The sequence below is a fragment of the Phodopus roborovskii genome, unplaced genomic scaffold (assembly GCF_943737965.1).
Source record: "Phodopus roborovskii unplaced genomic scaffold, PHOROB, whole genome shotgun sequence".
Lineage (NCBI taxonomy): Eukaryota > Metazoa > Chordata > Mammalia > Rodentia > Cricetidae > Phodopus > Phodopus roborovskii.
Genome location: NW_026125295.1, coordinates 15,481,191 through 15,505,256, shown reverse-complemented (window position 1 = coordinate 15,505,256; position 24,066 = coordinate 15,481,191). Strand labels below are relative to the sequence as shown.

General features: G+C 55.0%; 2 protein-coding genes across 2 annotated transcripts in view; both read left to right on the top strand.

Annotated features, from left to right (window-relative positions):
- Abhd14b (abhydrolase domain containing 14B) overlaps nucleotides 1-24,066 on the top strand; it is a 154,140-nt gene that overhangs the window by 53,433 nt on the left and 76,641 nt on the right. The gene's annotated exons all lie outside the window — the stretch shown is intronic.
- On the top strand, nucleotides 15,081-22,128 carry Dusp7 (dual specificity phosphatase 7). Its single transcript, XM_051205368.1, has 3 exons — nucleotides 15,081-15,795; nucleotides 17,175-17,609; nucleotides 19,990-22,128. Exons 1-3 carry the CDS (start codon nucleotides 15,279-15,281, stop codon nucleotides 20,295-20,297), a joined length of 1,260 nt encoding a protein of 419 aa, XP_051061325.1. The 5' UTR covers nucleotides 15,081-15,278; the 3' UTR covers nucleotides 20,298-22,128.

Genomic DNA, 24,066 nt, shown 5'->3' with positions numbered 1-24,066 from the left:
GGGACTCAAGTTGCACCTTGTGGGAAGGGGTCTACAGTCCCCTTACCACTCTGGGCATTGACCATCTACCCTGTCAACTCCTGTCCCCATGGAGACCTACGGACTCCCTGGGCAAGGCAACTGTCTGGGGTATGCTAGGAGGAGGTTCAACACAGCAGGCCTGGATGGACTTGGGTGGCTTGCAAGTTTGGAGGTCATGTGACTGGGCCTTCCTTGCTGTATTTTATCTCCCCAAACGATACTACCAACCCCACCTGACAGCTACTCAGCCCCCACCCCCTCCCTCTTGCCGCCAAGCACAAAAGCAGTCTCTGAAAGTCGGATCTGAGTTTGGATCTGAGTAACTGTGCTCCCAGAAAGGCAGAGTGTAGCTCTTTCCCTCCCTGACTCTGTCCTCAGCCCTGCACAGGGCCAGCTTGTGGGGGTTCCAGGGTGTGGACCTGCTCTTGTCAGAGCAGTGGTACCTGGCAGCCCCAGGAAGAAGTGGCCAAGCCCGCTCCCAGCCCGTGGTTTGCTTCTACTGCTGTGATAAAATGTTGATCCAAAGCAGCTTAGGGAGGAGGTTGGCTTGTCTTACACATCTGGATCTCAGGCCATCCCTGAAGGAAGTCAGGGCAGGAACTCAAGCAGGAGCCCGGAGGCAGAAACAAGCTGAGGCCACAGACAGTACCTCTTCCTCTCCACGGCTCACTCAACTTGTTTATAAAACCCAGGACCCCTAACTGAGGGGTGGTACCACAGGGGGCTGGGCCCTCCCCCACAGTGAGGGTCCATCCTTCCCCAAATGACCCTAACTTGTCAAGTTGACCAAAACTAACCAGCACACAGGGCAAGCTCACTGCCCCTCATCTTTGAGTACCACCCCCAACCCAGGAGCATCTAACAGGTGTGGTCCAAGAGCCCATGGCTATTTCCACAGTCTCTGCCTTGGAACACTCTTGTCTGTCTTGGGATCACCGTCCTCCGATGACTGCCATGGCTCATGATTTCTTCCTGGTAGTGGACAAAGCAGCAGAGTTGGGGTGATACTCCTCACCCTTGGCAGGATCTGTCTGGCTCTCAGCCGGGTAGTGGTGGCACATGCCTTTAATCCCAGCACTCAGCAGACAGAGACTGGCCAGTCTCTGTGAGTTCAAGGCCAGGCTGATCTATAGAACAAGTTCCAGGAGAGTCAGAACTGCACAGAGAAACCCTGTCTCAAAAGAAAAAGGAAAATGCCCTTATGTTTTTTGGCCTCTGAAATACAGGGCGGGAATGTGAGAGTATAAAACGGTCGATTACCCTACATCCAGGTCTCTCTCATGCTATTTGGCTCTACATATCAATGGCCCCAGGGTCTCTCTGGCTCAAATTCCAGGTGGCCTTCATTTCCTAGGCCACGGGCATCTGTAGGGGCAAGAAGGACATTGGAAGTATGAGGAGGTAAAATTTCTGGAAAGTCACCTCTTCTGCCACCACTAGGGCTAGCACAGGTCTGGGGGGTGGGTGGGTATTTGTGATTACCCAGAATTCCGGAAACCCAGCCCGCTGAGCAAGCAAGTGCCTGTTGAGTCATCTTCACCCTGCCTTTCCAGCTCCCTGTCATTAACCTCATCTTCCTAATTTGCTCAAGATAGGCCCAAACCTAAACGGGTGCGTGACCATCCAAGGGGGACCAGAGGCTACAGCGACAGCTTCTCACTATCAGCTATACTCCCCCAGCTCTACTCCACCCTGGGTGGCCAAAGGGCACTAAGTTTGCTGAGGGACCTGTGACAGACAGGCTGTTGGCAGTATGTCCCAGGGCATAGTTCCACTTCCTGTGACCATTGCTGCTTAGGCATGGGACCTGGTTCCTTTACCTGGGAAACTGGCCTACCCCAGTCAGGGTACCATGAGCACTGGGGGCTCACTTCCACCACCACGCTAAGGAAGTTACCTCTCTAGAAGCTTCACTCTGCCTCTTGGTCCAGGATGCCGAGCGCCCCTGGTATGCTTGGGGTGGGCCTTGAGCCAGCCCAGAGTGCCTGCTGCTGCCTAGCTGCTAAGAAGCACGGGGAGCCAGCCCCTCCTGCATGTGGAAGCCCTCTCCAGAGAGCCTATTTATAGAGCAAGGGTAGGTGTTTTCACTTAGGTGAGGCCACCAGCTGGTGGCCTGCAGTCAGTTGTGGAAGAACCCCCTTCCCCCTCAACCCTTCCCTCCACCCCCCCCCCCACTCCTGCTGCCTGGAGAAGTCTGTTCACTGGGAGGAAGGAAGTCTGCTTTCCCGACACTTCCTGCTCTCAGCGTCCACTTCTCTCTTTCAGGCACAGCATGTGTTTCTGGAAGGGGGTCCTTCAGACTGTCCGGTGGGAACCCTGTGGGCAGAGTGTGGTGGGACCACCGGTCGGGGAGTGTCATGCAGTCACACACACCAACACGTCGCCCATCCCCACCTTCCAGTTGGGCATCTGCACTTTGATCTCAGGCCTCCCCAGTGGATGATGTCCTTGCTTCCAAATGCTCAGCTCCCTGTCTCCCATAGCCCTCTGCCTTCCACCAGGCTTGGCTTGGTGTGGCCTAGGGCCTTGCTGGGATTTGACAGCTCTCTCTAGAACAACCATGCTCTTTACGAAACTGCTGCAGCATGAAGCCAATCTCCACACTGAGCCCCTTACACTGATCCCAGCCAAGGATGCATGCTCAGAGCTGGGGATGGATCCTGTGCTTAGAGCCTGCACATGCTCATCTCTCCCCTGCCCTTTTCTCATGAGAGCTGCTGCAGAATTCGTCCCTCAGAAGCCTCTGAAACCTGGAGCTGAGAAGCAGCCTAATTAGCAACTCCTGCCTCCCCAGGCAGCTGCTCACATGCGCCCACACCTATGACTGCTCACTGGAAACAGAGGGTACTTTCCTCCCCAGAAACCTGGCTGCTGTGGACTCAGGCAGGAGCTGGGAGAGTGACCTCTGTTCTGAGGCTGCTCCTAGAATGTGGGTTGTGACCATGGCCCCCAAGCAGCTGGGATGCACCTCGAATAAGGCCAGTCATGAGATCCCACAGGATGCCCACAGCCCTTTGAGAGGTGTCTAGTCTCCTGTTGAGAACCAATGCCTCTGATTTGAAGGAGACATGGTTCCATAGACCCCTCTGGTGGGAGTAGAAGCCTTAGGCAGGTGAGGACCGACCACCGCCCACCCCCCAAGAGCATGAGCCTGGTGAGCCCTGCAGATCAACAGCAAGCCTGGCAAGGAGTCCAGGCCTTTCCAACCTGGCCTCCCATGCCTGCCCCTGGCAACCCCATTGCTTCTCAACACAGCACTCAAGCTGCCGAAGGGTCAAGCGAAAAGACTAAACATCGGAGAGCTCTTGCCGCTCCTGCTCAGCCTCCCCCAAAGACCGGCCAAGGGACCCCCCCCCCCAGTTCCAGGGTGTTTGTACACACTGCTTCTGCAGGCAGGGTCGCAGGGTTCACCTCTGAGCCCAGCCTTCATACTCATAGCATAGTGTGACAGCCTTGTGGGCTGCTAGGAGACTTGCTGAGACAATTCACACACGGTTCCAAGAGCTGGGTTTGTGTCAAGTAGAATAAGATAGGAACTCAAGAATTGGGCTACGTTCTTGGTGTCCCCAAGCCAGCCAGCCAGTCAGCTCAGCCTCTTGACTATTTGGGCTCAATTGGGTCTTGGCCTGAATTCCTGGGAGGCTTCCGTTGTGCTCCATGATGGCTTCGCACTCCTCCGTCCCACTGCCACACATCTTTCACTGGACTCTACCACCCACCACAGACCAGCACGGCCTTTTCCCAATGGGACTTCCAACCACTAGGCCAAGCTGGGTACCTCCACACAACCCCATGTGCAGCCTCCCCTGCCCCCCATGCACTAACTGAGAAAGCCAAGATGGGGTTCAGGATGGTGGTTAGCTCTTCAGACCAGCAGGCCTAGTAAAAAGGGCAGGGCTTGAGAGAACCCTGTCACTAGTCACCGAAAGTGAGGAGGCTTCTGTCCTCATCCTCTCCTGCTCACCAGGTCCAGGACTCCAGACCAGCAGAGCCAGGATTGGGGCTTTTTCCAGCTGAGAGAAAAGAGCAGCCTTCTAGGGGGCCTCTTGTGCGGCCCCCATCCGACCACTAGCCTGGGGCTCCTGCAGGGGCCTGGGAGCCTGTCTGCCAATCTGGGGCGCGGTAGAGCTTCTGGGGACCGAGCCTGCCTTGGCTTCCTCCACAGACACATGTTTCCAATCCCTTCCCAGGCCCCTCTCCCTTTCCCCAGCCCCTTCCCATTTCCTTGTTCAGCCATCCACTCCATGTGGAACTAATTAAGAGACCCTCAGGGCTCGTAACCCAACTCTGGCCCAGACTTGGGGAGGGCGCTCTGTCCTCAGCCAGCCAGCTGCAGAGTTATGGCTTCCCTCGTTCACCTCATCCTTGTCTGGCCCTGAGCAGCTCTAAACTGAGACCACAAAGAACTGGCCATGACCAAAAGTCAGCTGTGCTGCTGGAAGGAAGTATAACCAGGCCATCCTGGCTCTTCCTCTTCTCTCCCTCAAAGCACCCCAGCCTCCCAAACAGCCGGGCCAGGAGCTCTGATCCCAGTGGGCAACTGGACCAATGTAAAAGGCAAAGTCCAGGGTCCCTTGGGCAGACTTTGGGAGTTCTGAGCCACTAACTTGGCTCAGCTTCCCATCTGAAAAATGGGATGGCCCAGTGCTATGTCAAATAGCCACCAGGCAACCTAAGGCCACATTTTCCTGAAAGCCCCATTCCACGGAGGTTATTCAAAAAAGAACATTTTGGTGTTGATCACATTCTGACCAGCAAAGTTTGGGAAATGCCTATACTGTGGAGTTGTCTTCAGAGGTGTGATCATATGAATGACCCCTTGTATAGTGGTGTTCTATGGAATCCGTTCTGGAAAATACTACAGGTAAGACAGTCAGGGGCCCCCTAATAAGAAAGGCCGTTGAGAATCTGAACAGTAATTTTCCTCTGGCTCTTAGGAAAGGTGGACACTGAACAGTGGTGACAGCTAAGGTAGGAGTGGGAGCCTGTGGTAGAGGGGGAGGTCTCCTATGGCCAAGACTAGAGGCTGAAGGATGCTTGAGTCAGGCCAGGGCCCTGGTGACTCCCCACCTGATCTTCCTCAGGCAAGAGCAGGCAAGTGGGCGGGACAGCATGGGTACTGAGGCCCAGGCTGGCAGGCAGGGCTTTTCCCATGCAGTGAGACCTGCACGGGCAGGCCCAGGGTGTTGGGAGTGTCCACACTGTCACCCCACGGCAATATCAGCCTGGGGATGGGGCAGCCACTGGCTCAAGGTTCAGAAGAGTTCCTTTGTCTTTGCTTTCCACCCTGTGGGGCAGCCTCTGCCCAGAGCCCACTCTATCTGGGACAGGTGTCCCACACCCGCCTGGCACTCTACCCCAGAGGCCTGCCCACCAGGGTCCTCCACTAGCCTGTGCCCTCTGAACACAAGGAGGGATAAGCAGGGGAGGACTAGGCCAGTCACACACACACACACACACACACACACACACACACACACACACACACACACACGCCTCTCCTGCCTCATAGAAGGCTTGCATGGCACCCCACAACCCAGTTTACAGAGAGAGCCACAGGTTGGGGGAGAGGCAATGACAGGCTGGGGTTGGAAGCAGCTATCTTAGACTTTCCAGTTTCCGCCCCCACCCCTACTCTGTCCTGAAAGTCACAGGATAGGGCCTGGCAGTTGTCTGTACTTGACCTTGTCTGACACAATTGGACCAGGCTAAAACTGCTCAGCTACCTATAGGGCATGAGAACAAAACAGCAGCGTCTACGCTCCACCAGCCCCCTGGGCCAAAGAGGCACTTCCCCGGTATTTCCTACTGAGAACCTGCCAGGCTTCCCTCTGGGAGTTAGCTAGGCAACTGGAGAGATGAAGGGCCAAGGGCTGGAGCCCCGGCTGAGCCAAAGCAGCAGCTCTCAGGTCTTCCTGTGGCTCTTGGGAACTGCAAGTCCCACATCTGGGTAGAGCCTGGGTCCTGAGAAGTCCAACCACTTCTCCACCTGAGTCACAGCACTGGGACAGTGGTTCTGGGCTGGCTGCTGCTTCAGAATCTCTGCTGAGTGCCCCAGCGACAGCCAAACACCTGCCCAAGTCCCTTTCCCCTACCCTAGGGTCCAGGCACAATGTCATCCTGCCTGGAGGCAGAGGCAGAGCCATAGTTTTGCTTTTGGTTTTGCTGTCTCCTTCCTTCCTTCCTTCCTTCCTTCCTTCCTTCCTTCCTTCCTCCTTTCTTTATTCTTCTTCCTCTACTTTTTTTTTTTACTTTTTTTGGGAGACAGGCTCTCACTATGCAGCCCTGGCTGTCCTGGAATTCACCAAGTGGACCAGGCTGGCCTTGAACTCACAGAAATCAGAGATCCACCTGCCTCTGTCCACCGAGTGCTGGGATTAAAGGTGTGCGCCACTATGCCTGGCTCATGCTCTCTTCATGAGCTATAGCTGGGTGCCAAGAGGAAGACAGGGGGCTTCCAGCAAAGCAAGCCTCTTGCCCATCCTGTCCTCACATGAGAGGAGTCAAAGTTCACTGAATCTCTGCACCCTTCCACAATCCTTTGTGTGCTTCATGGGGTGGAGGGAGCCTTCCCTGGGACACCTGCTGATGTGGCAGGAATAGGACTGGATGCAACCAGGCCAGATAGGGGCATCCCCATTCTGTTTCCTGGTGCCAGCAAACCTGGGGACAGGCAGCCTAGCTCCAGGACAGCCCAGCCTATATGAGACGGACTAGGTGTGAAGCCTGGGACAGGGAGGGACCTCAAGCCAGGCCAGGTGGTGGTTCCCAGGCCATGTCCCTGGCATCATCATGGTCAGTGTCATTGTCACCATCAATGCCTCATAGGAGGGATTCCTGAAAAACAGGGCTGAGTAGGCTGGTAGGGAGGGGAACAGACAGGTCCAGGCGACAGGCAGATGCTAATGAGGCAATTAGGCCTAGCAGTTATGGAGAGACCTGCCCACCCAAGGCAAGCCCAGCCCAGGCCCCTGGCACATCCGCCAGGCCAGGTGCCCTGGGAATTCCTGGCCTGCTCCACCCTCCCAGCCTCAAAGGTGGGACTGGCTTGATTGTTCAAAAACCGTAGACAAGTTTGGAAAGACAGAAACAGGGGCTCCTAACTCCATCACTACATTTTACAATTGAGTTAGGGGAGTTAGCAGGGCCCAACCACAGGCACTCTAGGCCCTTCCTGGATAAGGTAGCCATAAAAGGACCAAAAGCTTAATGCCAGAGGCCAAAGATGACATGGTGAGCAATAGCAGGCAGCTAAATACCCTGCTTTCCAAAGCTATGCTTCCTAAGTGTCCAGGGTAGGCTCATGGGAAAGCTGCCTCTAGCTAGGGTCTTTCATAGAGGAAGACAGACAGTTCCTGGGATGTTGGGAAGATGGGGATACTTCAGGGCAGGGACCCTTTCCTTCCCTGCCCAGCGTGCATTTGAGGCCCAAGAAAATGTCCAGCAGCCTACCTGATCCCCCCAGGCTGTGGAATAGCTTCCCCTGCTTCCCCAGAGATGACTTCAGTGTCAGCAGATGGAGCATATGGCTGAGTCAATCTCCCTACCCCTCCTCCATGTTTAAGGGCTGCTGGTGTGGGCCTGAAACCCAGGCTCAGGACCCTAAGGATTGAGTTCTGGTTCAGCCTGTGAAGGAAGGGTATGCCACACTGATCCTGGCAGGGGAAAGAGGAGCTCTGACAGGAATTTGAGGCCAGGCCATGGGGGAGAGCAGGGGCTTAGGACAGGGAGCCTTTGCTCTCCAGGTGCTCCTACTGAGCAACCCCAGGTAGGTCGGATGGGACACCCTGAAGGCCACATGGGGAATGGAGGTGAGAGGCTCCCAGAATCACACCATGTGACGGGGAGGCCCCAAAACATTTTAAATCATAGGCCCACATGCTTATGGCTGACAATATAGAAGCTTCCAGAAGCACGCTGGGGTGGGCTCTAATCCTGACACAGCCACTTTGTAGGTGTATATTCTGGCTCAGAAGGGGACAGGTGGGTCGGGGGGTGGGGAGAAGGTAATCCTAGACATAAGCAGAAAGGCAAGATTTAGCAGAGAGACTGATAAGTGCCACCACCTCCCGAGCAAGAACCAGCAAAGGTGTCCGAGAGGAAGCCAGATGGACTTTGTCAGAGGCTAGCCGAAGAGTAAGAGAGTGTGGTGGACAGCTGAGACTCCAGGTCCCGAGTAGATTACCTATGTTTGCCATAGAAGTCGAAAACTACCCCCACCCCCCTCTATGGGGTAAGTGGCTGCCTGTTGTCTCCCGCCCCCAGTCTTCCCACACTGTGCCAGTCTTCCGACTTGGGGTGTGGGATGTGGGGAAGGGCAGAGGAGTCTGGAACCGGCTGAGAACCCCTGGCAAAGAAAGTGGAGCTCTGGATGTTAGTCCGGACCCAGGCCACAGCTTGACTTGTGACCATGGGCCTCAGTTTCCTCATCTGTCAAAGAAGTTGGCAGCGCTGCCAGGGCTGACGCAAAGCCCAGGGAACATGCTGGGCACAGTCAGCTGTGCACCTGGCCAGTGAGCCCAAGGGGCCTGGTGTGTGGGAACTCACAGTGGGTGCCCCAGTGGGAGCCCCAGGCAAGTCCTCCACCCTCTCCCTAGACTATCCTTCCCACTTGCTCATGTTTGTGTTCCCTTCCCATTACCTGGGCCACCATGACTCACCACTACCCGCCCCCCCCCCAGGCCCTGTGGGTATATGAGTAATTGGCTGGGACCAGCGCCAAGCCAATGGGCAAAGACACTTCCCTTCCTGGGCCTCAGCTTTCCCATCTGTAGAACGGTCAGAGCCCTGCTCTGTTCACCTCACCGAGGAATCTGAGACAATTGCAGGGCTGAGGGGGTGAAAGCAAGAGATGGCCATGGAGAGAGAGAAGGCTCCACAGGCCTCACCTGCCCAGAGCTGACCAGCACGGCAGTCCCCATCACCTCAGAGACACCAAGAACTTGCAATGGGCAGTGGGATATTTGGCTACTCCAAGACTCTGGCTTGACATTGTGGGTGGTAGGACTCAAGTGATAAAAGGGACCAGGCCCAGGAGGATGAATTGCCTCTAAGTGGGTAGAGGGCGGGAACTGCCGGCCACTATAAGGGAGAATTGGGAGCTTGAACAGACCCTACCGTGGCCAGGCAGAAAAACTTCAGGAACTAGAGATGTGATGATGGGCTTTGTGGCATAGAGATATAATTCCAGCAGAGGGGATGGGCCTGAAGTGGGAGGCTTGAGAGTTCAAGACCCGCCTTAGGTACAAAATGGCCTAGAGATACAGTTCAGTGCAGAGTGCTGGCCTATTGTGTGAAAGAGTCCCTAAATTCAATCCCCAGTACTTGGGAAGAGGTGGGATGAGTTCAGAGGGTGGGGACAGGAGCCTGGACCAGGGAGTGAGTGGGAGGGGCAGGATGGCATGAGTGAGGGCCTAGAGAGAGGCCAGAGCTGGTACGGCTGTGAGTTAAGGGTCCACCACAAAGAAGGGGTCTCGTTTGCTTTTGTAGTACAAGGGCATGAGTATGGAGTCAGAGAAAAACTTGCCCCCCCCCCCCCGCCTCCATCATGTGAGTCCCAGGGATTGAACTCAGATCTGCAGGCTCAGTGGCAAGTGCCTATACCTGATTATATCTGATAAGCCATTTCACCAGACCCTACTTTTTATTTCTGAGCCAAGGTCTCACTAATTTTCCCATGCACTCTGGCCTTCAGTTCCCTCTATGGTCTAGTCAGGCCTTGAGCTTGTAAACCTCCCACCTCAACCTCTTAGATAGCTGGGAACTACAGACTTGGGTTACCAGACCTGGCTGCAAATAGGTCTTATGTCCTTTTCCTATCACAATTATTTGGCCTGGTAATGTTTGCTGTAAAGATTTTGGAAGCCGGGGTGTGGCTTAGCAAGAAGAAGTGCTGCAATTGACTAGTAATGTCTGCCTGGAATAAAACATGGATGACTGCCCCACGTGGATCCCTGCCTCCTATTTCCCAGTCTCAGACTGGTTTCTGTAGATGGGGCCTACCCCCGAGAAAGGCACACTCTGAGTGAGTAGCCATGGGGACTCCACATAGAGAGGCTCTGCTCTGTCCTGCTGTCAGAGGACTTACATTACTCTGATCTTACACAAATGCCCATTTGAGAAGCTGGGCAGTGGTGGTGCACATCTTTGCTCCCAGAACTCTGGAGGCAGAGGCAGTGGATCTCTGTACACAGAGCTAGTTCCAGGACAGCCAAGGCTACACAAAGAAACCCTGTCTCAAAACAAAACAAAACAAAAAAACAAGTGTTTGAGAAGGAGCAGGTGGAGACTGGCCTAAGACCTGGCTCTCTCCTTTGCTCTCTCTGGGCAGCCTGGGGGGAATCAGATTCCCATAGATATTTCCTAGGCCCTCGTTTCTGTCCTGTTATGTCTTGTGCTCCGATTGACCTGGCCCTATCTCTTGCTCTGGTTATTTGTTCCCCAAGGCTCTGTAATCTCACCTGCTCAGCCCACACATCTGGGAAGATGTGGCTCCCAGCTTACCCTGTGCCCTAGGGCTGTCATTTGGGGCTAGGAGGAGGGCAGGGGGCCAGCCAAGGGTGGAATCCTCATCCTTCAGGAACTTCACACCACTGAGACCCTAGCACCAACTAACTTGAGACAGAGAGTCTGGTGATTTGGGGTACAGTGTGGTTCCCATTGTTTGGTGGGACAGCCCCTCCGGCTAGCTTGTCCACCCCACCTAAGGGTGAAGCAAGTGCCAGACAGGGGGCTGAGTATATGTATGCACTTAACAATGTGTGCACAGACACACAGACACTTAGGTGCCTGTGGGCATGTATGGGGTCCCAGGGAGATCCATGTCTTAGGGCCTATGTTGTCTGTTCTTGAATGTACATGTGTGTGTAGATGCAAACACATGAGCATGTACAGCAAGAATTCTGTTTAGGACTAGTCTTTCACATATCACTGCTCACCCAGTTGTCTGGACATCTGCCCAGGTGAATGACCCACCAAGGACAAGCATGCCGTTCCAAGAAGCAAGGGTATGCAGAATGAGTATGAGCTTCCAATGGTGGCATGGGGGAGCATCACTGGGCACAGGGTGGTTGAGCCAACAGTAGCAGGAGTTGTTGACTGCAGTGTTCATGGCCCTAACCCCCGCTCCTCTTTTTCCTTCCTCTTTTTTTTTGTTTGTTTATCGAGATAGTTTCTCTATGTAACAGTCCTTGCTGTCCTAGAACTCACTCTAACAGGCTGGCCTGGAACTCAGAGATCTGCCTGTCTCTGAGATGCAGGGATTAAAGGTGCGTGCAACACCACCACCGGGCACCTCTGCTCATTTCTAATAGGGGGTGGTTGGTAGATCTTCTAGGAAGCCGCCCTCTGAGTTGGAATCATAGGATACACCTGTAGTCCCAGCATTCAGGAGACAGAAATGAGGGTTGTGATTTGAAGCCAGCCTGGGCTACAACCCAGGCTTACAAAAGAGAGGTCGGTCTTGTCTCAAAATAAAACAAACAAACAACAACAAAAATCACACAAACAAGGGGGAAAAAAAGATGAAGGGGTTGCAGAAAGGAGAAAAAAATATATAAAGTAAATAGGTACTCACACTAAATGTGTGTTAGCGTCCTTGGGCTCAGGGACCCCTATCTATGGGACATGCTCCTCAACATGATTGTCCATCTAAAAGAAATTCCTGTTTGGTAACACAGCAGTGGGGTCACCAAGCCACAAAGTGGGGAGGAGCACAGCAGTTCACACCTGTTCTTTGGGATCTGCAGCTCCTCTCAGAAAACGGCAAAAGGCAGGAAATATCCCCTCCCCCAACATGGCCAGTCTTGTCCTCCTCATCATTCTAGGATGGATGTGCACAGACAGGGAAGGCAGCTTCAAATGTGCCTTGTGGGTTCCAGATAATTAGGAATGAGACAGGGACAGAGGAAGTGGATGACCATACATGCCACCGGGCATCCAAACTGAGCAAGTCTATAGGTGTACTATCCAGTGGCTGTGATGGGATGCAGACAGGATGGGGACAAGCTAATCTGACTAAAGGATCAGGGGAGGCTCCTGGAAAGTGACATCTAAACCGAGATCAGAAAGTAGGTGATGGCTAGGGGCAAAAATTGTTCAGGCCTTTGCAGGGGATGGTTGTTGTGCAACAGCAGTTTTCTCTGTCCTGTAGGGAAGCTCCTTAAGCAGGAAGGTAAACAACTCAAAATAGCTTCAGGAAGTCCCTGACACCGACCAGATTCACTAGGCCCCTCCCTGCCAGAGTAAGCAATAAAGGCTGAGCCTTCCTCAAAGAAGAGCAGAGGCAAGCTGCAAAGATGACTCCCAGAAGCCGAGCTGCCTGGAAGAGGTTTAGAGTAGTCACTTGGAAAGGACACTCTCCAGCCTGTTGAGCTGCCTGCAGGCTGTGCAGGGTGCTCCAAGGTCCACTGAGTCATTTCTGCTCCTGTAAGTAATACCAATAAAACTCATGGTTCACCAAGTTGGACTTTGATGGTATACATACTTTGGTCTGTCATGGGCTCACTATCTGGAGTGAGTAGATGTGTGTATTGCCATCTCCTCAGGAACAATGGTGGAAGGGCCTGGAAGTGTAGAAGAGTCTTGCTCTGCCTGCAGAGCATGAAGGTAAACCCACTTGCATACCAGCTTCTGGGGTTTGCTTACCTTAGGGGTACAGACCTGTGAGGGTCTGCTCTTCCTTCCCCTCGGGGATATCCTGGTAAACTAGGCACTGCTGTGAGACGCAGGAGATTAAAAAGAAAGAACAGCTGGAGGGAGGGGGCACCAGGTTCCCAGCAATACAAACAGAGCATCTCTTTCAAGGGCCTTCTTCCAGTATCTATGAGGGAGACTCAGGACCTGGGTGTCCACTCAGAACCAAGGCTTTGGGACTTTTCTTCCAGCTTGGGTGATGGAGGCCCTGATCCTGTCAACCCTTTGTTCTCACAGTTGAGCCCTCCCCACACGGTCTCCCTCACCCTGGTATCCGACTCCCGGTGGTTTCTGTTATTAAGACTATTAGAATTGAGCATCTGCTTCTTTTCCCATCCCTACTGAGTGCGCAGCCACCCCCACCCAGGAGCATTTCCAATCCTCACCATCCTGAAGATGTATGTCCATTTGAGGAGCTCTAGAGAGGAGAGAGACCAACCAGTGAGACAACACAAACTAACACAAGACTTCCAGCCTTTCTCTAGGGTGAGAGGTGGGCCTGTGAGTACACCCAAAAGGTGTCTCTTTCAACTGAGCCATCACTGGGCGTAACTCAGCTAAGTCCCCACCTCTCATTCCCAGGCCCTCAGAAGCAAGCATGCCTGCACACAGTGGATCCAGCCTTACCTGAGGACAGCAGGAGACTTGTTAAAGTGACTCTAGCTTGTCCCTCGGGGGATGTCTCCCTGACAGCTTGTTAGTAAATCCCTCTCTGTCCTTTCTTCTCTCTCATTTTCGACACAGGGTTTCTCTTGTGTAGCCTTGGCTGTCCTGCAACTCCCTCTGTAGACTAGGCTGGCTTTGAACTCAGGAAAACACCTGCCTCTACTTTCTGAGTGTTGAGGTCAAAGGCATGCACCACCACTGCCAGCCCGAATTAGCACTTATGTTGGCAAAACTGAGGCCAAGAATGGAGACCCACACATAGGCCATAGCGCACATCAGCAAGTGGCAGACAGACTGGGTCTTGCCACTTGGACTCTGGCTCCTTCTATAAGCAGTGTCCTGCAGACCCAGAACAGTACTCCCCAAAGTCAATTCTCCTTTACATCTACGACGTCCCCCTCCACCCCCATCCCCAGCTGACAAGACCTTCTATGGCTGCCCCGCTGTGTCCTTTCTAAGAGTGAATGTAGAATAAGGCTCTTATGGCTGGCTGGAGGAAACCTTCCAAGTGGGAACTGGGGACTGAAACTACAGCCAGATCTGACACCACTGACACCCCATCCGGGGTTGGGGGCAAGGTGGCTCAGAGATGACTGGCTCGGGAAAGAATGAGGGAGTAAGCTTCAAGTTGTGCCACCCTGCCTGTCAAGAGAATGCACCTGGGGCTTGGAGGGAATACTACTCCCAGGAAAGACCACCTTAGTTTGTTAAAGAACGCACGGTACGTGCTGCGCACGCGCGCCGCCGGACTCCAGCTGCTTTGTTTCAGCCCTACCTGCAGAGCCATTTACCTCCTCAGCCCCGCCCTCCTGAGAGCTTATATACAAAGCTCAGCGAGACCCCGCCCACTGCCGGCTGGGTGGAACCCGCTTTCGGCCCCGCCTCCTTTCCCCACAGCCTCTTTCGCCTGTGATTGACTATCTGCCGAGCGCGTGCCCGCCTACCGCAAAAGTTGATTGGTGCACGGAGAGGGAGGTAGGCTAAGGAAAGCTGATTATGGAGCTCTTTCCCCCTCCCACCCGCCCCAGTGGGAAAGTCACGTGGCGCTTCACTCCGCGCTAGTCACCGCCGCACTTGTAAAAGCTTTCTTAAAGAGCTCGCGTTCCCTTACCCAGTGATGATCCTTTCAGAATTTTTTTCATCTGTGCTTGCGGCGGGTGACAGTGGTCCTTGAACCATCCTACACCTGAGTCACTTAGGTGACGATTCCCTTAGCAGACTTGCTGGGGTAAAACCCTCCAAGTCAGGTCAGGAACCTGTGGCCATCAAGGGGGATGATGCGGTTATCTAAAACCGCGACCGCTGACAGAGCACGACACGTAGTAGGAATTCAGTTACCATTTGTTGAATGAACGCGATCCAAGAATGAATGAGGGTAACAGTCTAGGTGACCGCCCCCCACACCCCAATCCTGGAGAAACTCTGCTTCTGTAAATGTTGGGTGGGGTCCCCGTGCAGCCTTCCTGCAGGGCACAAATCTAGGCGCTCAGCCAGAGGGGATCCAAGAGGGAGCCTTGGCTGGGCCCCCTGGGCAGGTAGTAGCCAGGTCCGGGCTAGGCGGGACCGCAGGAACCGACCGAGGGCGCTCCCGCGCAGCTGGCGGGGGAGGGGCCGCGGAGGCGCGGTGCCTTTAAGCCCGGGCGCCGGCCTCGCGGCCCCGCCTCCCGGAGGACGCCCGGGCGCGCGGCCGCCTGAGCCGCGGTTTAATTGGGGCTGTCAGGCCGCGGCACGCGCGGAGGGCCGGCCGGGCGGGACTGAGGCCGGAGGCTGGGAGGCCGGGGCGGCGGGCGCGCGGCTCTGCGGGAGGCGGGCGCCCGGAGACGCGGCTGGGGCCAGCGCGGCCGGGGCGCCGTCCCAGGGCTGGGTTGCCCGGCCCCGGCCCCGGCCCCGGGCTCCCCATGAAAAACCAGCTCCGCGGGCCCCCAGTGCGGGCGCACATGTCGGCTTCGGGGGCGGCGGCGGCTGGGGGCACCCGGGCGGGGTCGGAGCCCGGTGCGGGATCTGGGTCCGGCGCAGGCATCGGGGCGGGAGGGACGACAGGAGCGGGGGCCATGCCCTGCAAGAGTGCCGAGTGGCTGCAGGAGGAGCTGGAGGCGCGCGGTGGCGCGTCCCTTCTGCTGCTGGATTGCCGGCCGCACGAGCTCTTCGAGTCGTCGCACATCGAGACGGCCATCAACCTGGCCATCCCGGGTCTCATGCTGCGCCGCCTGCGCAAGGGCAACCTGCCCATCCGCTCCATCATTCCCAACCATGCCGACAAGGAGCGCTTCGCCACGCGCTGCAAGGCAGCCACCGTGCTGCTCTACGACGAGGCCACAGCTGAGTGGCAGCCCGAGCCCGGCGCTCCCGCCTCGGTTCTCGGCCTGCTCCTGCAGAAGCTGCGAGACGACGGCTGCCAGGCCTACTACCTCCAAGGTAGGACAGATCCTAGACCCCAGACGGCACTGGGGTTGCGCCGCTGCTCCCTGACGGCCTCGCTGCAGGCTGTTTCCTTTCCACACGCTTGGCCAGGCCGGGCGCCACGTCGCCCCTGGCCCGAATCCGCCCTTCTTCTGGGAGCCATCCCCCAAGGTGTGGGTTTAGCCAGGGACAGGGGACCCGATCTGTGTCCTCTTTCTCAGCACCCTTCAGTGGCTGAAACAAACTTTTCCCTTTTCTATTTATTTTTTTCCCTGTTGATGGGGAGACAACAGCGCACAGGCTCCCGCTGAGCTCCTCCGGGGAGGGCAAAGATAGCTGCTGGAACCCAGAAAAGAGCAAGGTCCACAGGCTAGCCTGGAATCCGTGTCATTAGAAGGCTAGGATCGGGAAGGCACCTTTCACAGTACTACCCAACCTCTTGTGCCTGGGGGCCGTTTGTGTTGGTGTCTCTGGGTTCCCGGTATGGCCCCTACCAACCGGGATTGCGGCTTCTTGGAGGCACTTGGGCAGGATGTGGGCAGTGGCCCAGGTGTGTGTGTGTGTGTGTGTGTGTGTGTGTGTTGGGGGGTTGTCCTCGTTCTCTTGCGGAGTTTATAGAAGGGGGAGGCTGGCAGGCGGCCGGCAGGGGGGCTAGTGGCTGCAGCCGGTGTTTCCAATTAACATTCCAAAATGGCCTCTTGCTGGCAGCAGACAGGCAGGGAGGGGAGGGGAGTCCTGCGGCACCCTCGGGTGCCGCAGGGCCATGCTTAGCCAGCTGCATGGTCCTTCTTGTCTCTACTGCCCTTGTATGGCCCCCATGGCCCTTCTCTGTGGGTCACATGCTGGGGGAGGGGGTGCTTGTGTTGAGGAAGGGCTCCCAAGAAAAGTGGATCACTAGTACCCATTTCCCCTCTTGCTGGGAGAAGGGACCAATGGTGGTGTCTTCACGCCATGCTCTACAAGTGTGGTTGCTTAGGCTCTCTGTCTCTGACTGGCCCATATGTGTTCCAGCTTCTCTCTCATTTTGGAATAGGGCTTTGCTAACCCACAGGTGCTGGCCTGAGATGGGATTATTGGGTTTTCTCTATTAGCTACTACTGAGTACTCAGGTGTGTTCTGTGTAAGTGGAGCCTGTCCTTAGATAATCTATACCATGTGTTATGGTCAGTGTTAAGGGTTATGGGGAAGGGCTCAGGGTTAGGCCCCAGATGCCTTATCTGTGAAGTGGTATTAGTTTTGATGGCAAGAATGGGTGCATGTGTAATGTGTTTGGCATGGTCTCATTGTCCTTTGACATGGATATGTTGTGACCTTTGATATGGGAAACCCTGGCCATTAATAGTCTTTCGTGACCCTTGTGGACTCACCAGACCCCAATTTTGCCCTGGCCACAGGTGGTTTCAACAAGTTCCAGACGGAATACTCAGAGCATTGTGAGACTAATGTGGACAGCTCGTCCTCTCCGAGTGGCTCGCCACCCACCTCTGTGCTGGGCCTGGGGGGCCTGCGCATCAGCTCTGACTGCTCAGATGGCGAGTCAGACCGAGAGCTGCCCAGCAGTGCCACTGAGTCGGATGGCAGCCCTGTGCCATCCAGCCAGCCAGCCTTCCCAGTCCAGATCCTGCCCTACCTCTACCTCGGCTGTGCCAAGGACTCTACCAACCTGGATGTACTTGGCAAGTATGGCATCAAATATATCCTCAATGTCACACCCAACCTGCCCAATGCCTTTGAGCATGGTGGTGAGTTCACCTACAAGCAGATCCCCATCTCTGACCACTGGAGCCAGAACCTCTCTCAGTTCTTCCCAGAGGCCATCAGCTTCATTGGTGAGTGTCTTTGTATGCTGGGCAGAGTGGGAGGGTGGGTGGGTGGGCGAGGCAAAGTGTGTGAGGGACGCTGGGTGTCGCCCCTGCCCAGCTAGGTACTCCCGGGCCTGTCGAGACCTGTGTGTGCTCTGCATGTGGCAGCGTGTGCCCGTGGGTGTACCCATGCTTGCCGTGACTCACTGAGTCCCTCAGGCCCCTCTACCTGTTAGGACCTGAGCAGTCCCCTCAATCCTGGACTCCCCCAGCTCGCAGCACCTGCTGGGCTCTCTGTGGTTCAAACCTGTGTTTTTCTGGCTTTGCTGTATTTTCAAGCTCAGCAAGCTGAAACATCACAGCTCACAGACTCCCACGGGTCTCACTTGCTCTGCATCACGCCTCGGCACATGTGTCTCTCCAGGATGGGGCTGTCACGATACCTCTCTGGGCTTTATTGTGGATCTGGAAGGACGAGAAGGTAGCCCCGGAGCCAGACTGACCCCAGATAGGCAGCTTCAGACATGTGATGCCCCCAAATGCCTCTCTGAAACCCAGATGTTCTTAGCTACCTACTTAGAAGAAGGTAGAGGCAGCTTCAGGAAGGCCTCCATCCCCGACCTCAGCTGACTCAAGCTCCCCCTCCTGCTTCCTCCTTGGCCAGCTGGCTTGGAGGTCATCTCTTCTGGGCTGAGTCTTAACCAGGCAGCCAGGAAAGGACACAGGCTCGGGATAAACATAAACCCTGTGCTCTTAGAGCCTGGTGCTTCTGTTTCTGTCCAGCCTCCAGCGTCAGGGTGAGGGAGATCCTGGGCAGTGTTTTCCAGATTGATGGCCACTGTGTCCAGCTGAGGGCGTTTGGTGTCAGCTGGGCTGGGCTAACTTTAACAACAGGAAGTGGGAGGCTTCCCCGCCTCATCCGCTTACTGGGAACCAAAACTAGGTGCCCGGGCTGGTAGGAAGGAAGGAAGCTGGGGCCTGGGGGAGGGGCTGCCCAGAGCTCCCAGCTCTGCCCCAGGGACAGAGCCAAGCACTCTGGGGATGCTACCCCAGTGTTTGGGCTCCCACAAAGAAGGGTACAGAGAGAGGGGCCCCAGGTTGCTCAGGAGTAAGGCCTGGCTTGTGGGTGGTTTCATTCTTAAAAGCTGTCCTCCATTTCTGGTGAAGAATAAGGAAATAGAACAGGATACGGAGGTGGGAGGGAGAAATCGGACCCCAGCCTCCCATTAGAACTCAGTGAGACAGAACTGAGCCACTCTGAAAGCTCCAAGGAAAAGTTTCAGTGTGGGTCATCTGGGAGTGACCCTGCTGTGGCACACCGAGGCTTTTCTCTTCACCATTGCCCCAGATTTCAAAGTCCGACGACGACCACTTCCAGAGCCATATCTGTTACTTCTCCTGCCAACCCTGCCCCCAGTACCAGAACCAGTGACCAGCCCCGCGGTCACACTGTCTGCATAGGAGTAGGTCCCCTCAGATGAACGGAGATGGTGAGGGGAAGCTTGGCCAGGCCAGAGACAGGAAAGAAATTCTTGGTGAACAAGTGTATCTTATATGAGAGTATTGATTGCCTACTGTGTTTCTGGCTTCCAGGAGGCTGGGAGGCAGGCAGGGATCTTAAGGACCCTGGAACTGTCTCTTGTTAGTTCATGTCCTGGGCTGTCGCTGTGGGGTCTGGAAGAGAAGATCCTAGCACCACTGTTCAGTAGCTCAGCCAGTATTTGTAGAGCTGATAATATGTGCCAGGCCGAGGTACCCTCAATGGCCCTGGAAGAAGCTGGCAGGTTGGGGGAGGAGGAGAGGGGACTGGCTGTGGTAGGAGATGGCATCCTCATCCCTGGGTCTTCAGGAGCTGAGGTTAAGGCCTTGGGACTGCTTGGATAGCACATGGCCATGCTGGCCCCGGCTACCCACTTCTTTCCATGGGTGCCTGCCCCAAGCCACCATTCCAGGGTGTGCTGGGAGTCCCCATGGGAGTGGGTGCTAAGTAGAAAGACCCTCAGTGTGTGCCCTTGTCACTTTGTTTCTGCATCTGTTTCCACATTGACACAATAGGCTTACTGACTGTGGGGCCATCAAGACGATGTGGGTGACAGACACCCTTTGGTGGCCATGGTGGGGCCAGTAGTGATCCCAGTGGTGTCAGTGATTTGCTCTTGATGAACCCTTCCTTGGCTCGGGTCCCTTCAAAAGCACTGAGAATGATGAAGTCAAGCAGCATAGAGGAAGACCCTGAGGCACAGAGGTGGTCCATGGTATTGCCTTCTACGGTGCCACCTGTGCCGGGAGGCCAGCCGCTAGGCGGTCCTCTGCACCTCAGCCTTCATGCTGTGACCGTCTGCCCACCTGTTTGGGTGGGAGGTTTCTTGGAGATGGCTCTGTTCTGACCAGTGTCCCTATGTTTCAGATGAAGCCCGCTCCAAGAAGTGTGGTGTCTTGGTGCACTGCCTAGCAGGCATCAGCCGTTCAGTGACAGTTACGGTAGCCTACCTGATGCAAAAGATGAACCTGTCCCTCAACGATGCCTATGACTTCGTTAAGAGGAAAAAGTCTAACATCTCACCCAACTTCAACTTCATGGGGCAGCTGCTGGACTTTGAGCGGACGCTGGGGCTCAGCAGCCCATGCGACAACCATGCACCTAGCGAACAACTCTACTTCTCCACACCCACCAACCACAACCTGTTCCCCATCAACACACTCGAGTCCACGTGAGGCCTGATGCACTGATGGGCGCAGCACCAGGGTCTCCCTGCCCTTCCGCAGGGCCTGATGGGGGCCCTAGCTTGCCGCTCCCCTGGCCTGAAGAACCCACAGATGTCACCTGTGTCCAGAGAACCAGGCTGAGCAGTCGCTGAGCTCCCATGTTGTCCCGGGCAGGGCCCACAGCAAGGCTGCTTGTGGTAGCACTTGCTGGGGTGCCTTCAGCTCTCTAGACATGTGTTGCTGAAGTGAGCATTGGTCTCGGCTTTCAGACTTGTGGCTTGGGGGGCCAGCGGGGCCTTGTGTCTGCCCCAGGACATCCATTCTGCTGATGGCCCAGCCATTGTGACTGTTTCTAAAGACATATCCACAGGCCTGAGTTTACTACTTCTGGCAGGTAAATCCAAGCTCCCTGGAGCACAGAGTGTTCAAGCCCTTCTTGATTTTCCTTTCTTTCTTTCTTTCTTTCTTTCTTTCTTTCTTTCTTTTTTTTTTTTTTTTAAACAAAAAGTGTTATTTTTCAGGTTACATGCAACAGGGGATTGTATAAACCAATATTTCACCCCTTTCTTAATCTGAGAGAGAGAGAGAGAGAGATGTGTTCTCAGTTCTATTTCTTCATATTTCAAAAAGCATCCCTTGGTGTGTTTTCTTTTTTGTTTTCAATGGAAAAGACAAACCACATGTTCTTGACCAAATGCATTTTGCACATGTGTGAAGCCTCTGTATTCCCAGCAGACCATTCTTGAAGGGGTGGGTTGCTGCTCTCCAGGCATCAGGACCCCTGGTTAAACCATCTGGGATCTATGGCCCAGCCCTGTTCAGTGCCACACTTGTACTGGCCAGTTGCTGTGAGTTGTGCTTGGTGGGCACGGGTGATCTTTGCATTGTCTGTCCTCCTAGCTACCTTCTGAGAGTCCTGCAGGCCTCTCTGAGGCAGGTGGCAGTGGTCTTGCTGGAGGTGGTGCCATGGGGGAATGCCAAGCAGTAGTGTTAGCCGTGTGGGCTCAGCCCCTAAGTGGGCTGGGCCCCGGCCTTTTTATAGATTTACCCACCACTTGTATCATCTCTGTCTCTGACTGGAAATGGAGACCCCCACAGTGCCTGGGTAAAGCATGGATGATGGGGAGCACCCTGCCTTCCCAGTGTTTCCCACACCCTCACTGTGGCTTTGCCCCAGTTAAAAACTCCCAGCCCCCTTGTCTAGGTGCATGCCTGCCCTGGCCTATATGTTGCTCATGCCTTTTACCTGCAGGCAACTTAATATGCATGGCAACCCGAAGGCGGGGCAGGTGGGCCTGGGACAGGCCCGTGGAGAGAGTGCGGTTCTGTCTGCCCCCCCAGTATCCACAGCACAAAGCCACAGGTTCTATAATGCTCCTGTTTTATTCCTTTTCAAGCCTCTTCTCATCAGAAACCATGAGAAATGGGAAGGAGGGCGCTGGGGTCCTGGTGGAGCCAGCACCCACAGTGAATGAGGCCACGGGAATGCCACCCCACCACATCTTACCTCACGGGGTGGTTTTCAGGGATTCTTTAGGGCAGCAGGTTAAAGTCTTGCCACAGTCGAGAAATTGACAAAAAAATTTCCATGCTGTATGTGGTATCTGTCTCTCTCTTTCTCTCTCTGTCTCTCTCATTTTTAAAAAGAAAAGCCCAGAAGGATGGATCAGAGTGTAAATGAGGGTATACCAGAGAGGGTGGCCAGTTTTGCTTTATGATCTTATGAAGGAAAATTTGTGACCCTACATATACACACACACACACACACACATATATATATATCCCGAGCCAGCAACGGGACTTTGTTTATATTGCAAATAAATATTATTTTTTCTTTAAATGGAGTCATAGTGTCTAATAAGGGCCTGGGGAGGTAAGGCAGAGTAGTGTTAACCTGTTTCCATGAGAGTGGGCCTCATCTTGCCTATAGATTGCCAAGAGGTGCTCCAATATAGGAGGGAGCACAGGGCTTCTGGATGAAGTCTCTCTCTCTCTGTCAAGCCAGGCAGTGGTGGCACACGCCTTTGATCCCAGGACTTGGGAGACAGAGGCAGGTGGATCTCTGAGTTTGAGGCCAGCCTGATCTACAGAGCGACTTCCAGGACAGCCAAGGCTGCACAGAGAAACCCAGTTTTGAAAAAAACTTAACTAGAGCCAAGCTCACAGAGATACTAAGCTCTTCTCATGTTTGGCATGGTGAGCTCGTGTTTTTCTGGTGACGGTGCAAGCATGCTGGGGGCAGTTGGAAGTCGCATGCTCAGGCCTCCATTGGGGCTCCCACTGGTAGGCAAGAGAGTGGCTCTGGTGAGTGGGGGCCACAGTGGGCAGCAGCCCCCTTATTGGAGATGTGCTTCGATCCCCTTCTTAGACTCTACCTGCATCAGGTGGACACAGGTGCAAATGTGGGTAGGCAGGGCCAGTGGTGGGGACAGCCTGGCCTGCCAGGGCTTTCCCCTCTGTATCCAGGCTCCTCTCTGACCTTGTCTCCTTGCTGCTCTCAGAGTGCCAGAATAGTCACCATCTTCGCAGCTTGGCCTGTGACAGAGAGAGGCCAGGTTCTGCCTCCACAGGTGGCTCAACTGTGTGCTGTGACCGGCAGCCTCGATTCAGTGCTTGGAATGTTAAAGGACCCTGCGCGTCGTCGAGGGCCAGAGAAGTGGGGGTCCTCACAATATTGGCAAAGGGGTGGTTGCTACTTTTGCTGTCGGTTCCTCAGGGCCATGGCCGTCCCGTGCCAGGGGCAGGCAGGGGTGGGTGTCTTGAGAAGGCAGAGACTGTGCCTTTGTTCCCTCTCAGTTCCCTTGCCTGGGGCTGGGGAAGCCCGCGGGCGCCTGGCTGGGGGCTGGGCTCTTTAACAGGCCGAGTAAGTGCCTGGCAGCGCCAGTGTGCCCAAGGACATTATGGGGGTGGGAACAGCAGTCACTTCCTGAACAGACTCCTCAAGCTGAGGACTGAGGGCTTGAGAGGACATGAAGGGGGCCAATCCCATTATCTCCCACCCATGAAGCCTAAGCCCAGTGGTCTCTGACCCTCGGTACCCTCGTTGAATAGAACCCCACCTTCAGGCTGCCTGGCTAAGGCTAGAGGGGCAGTGGTCTGGATCATGGCTGAGTGGCTGTGCCCTGGTCCCCTACTCTGAAACCCTAGGCTAGCCCATGCAGCCCTCAGACTCCAGCCCTGTGGACTCTTACCTGTCCTGTCACAGTCGAATCTCTCTTCCATGGCTTCCACTCATCCCCAGCCCATCCTTGACTGGGCCACCCCGGACACCAGGCTCCCCTGAACTTTGGGTGAACACTAACTCCTGGCTCTCAGGCAGCATCCTCGGCTGCTCTACCCTATCACTCCTGACCCTCTTAGCCCTGCAAGGTCCCTGTCCTGCTTTTCAGACAATCCCCCAGGACCCCAAGGAATTCCACCGCTTTGCCGCTTTTCAGCACTCTCATGGGAGGAGGGTCAAGCCGCTTACTCACTGGCATATTCATGCACCAGCCATTTCCTGTGCTGGCTGAGCAGTCCCAGGAATGGGAACATGCCCCAGGGAAAGCTCTGTGATGTCAGCCTGGGTGGCAGGATAATGGGGCCATCAACTTGTCTTCTGATAAATGAATCCAATTGCAACAGCAAGAGTGACTAAGGCTGGACACCAAGAAGAACTTGAAGCACTATAGACTAGTCACCTTGAGGGGGTGTTGGGAACAAGGAGACCACAAGAAAGATGTGCATTTCCCTAGGGGAGTCCTCTGAGCCTGGAATGGGAGATGTGACAGCCTTTAGG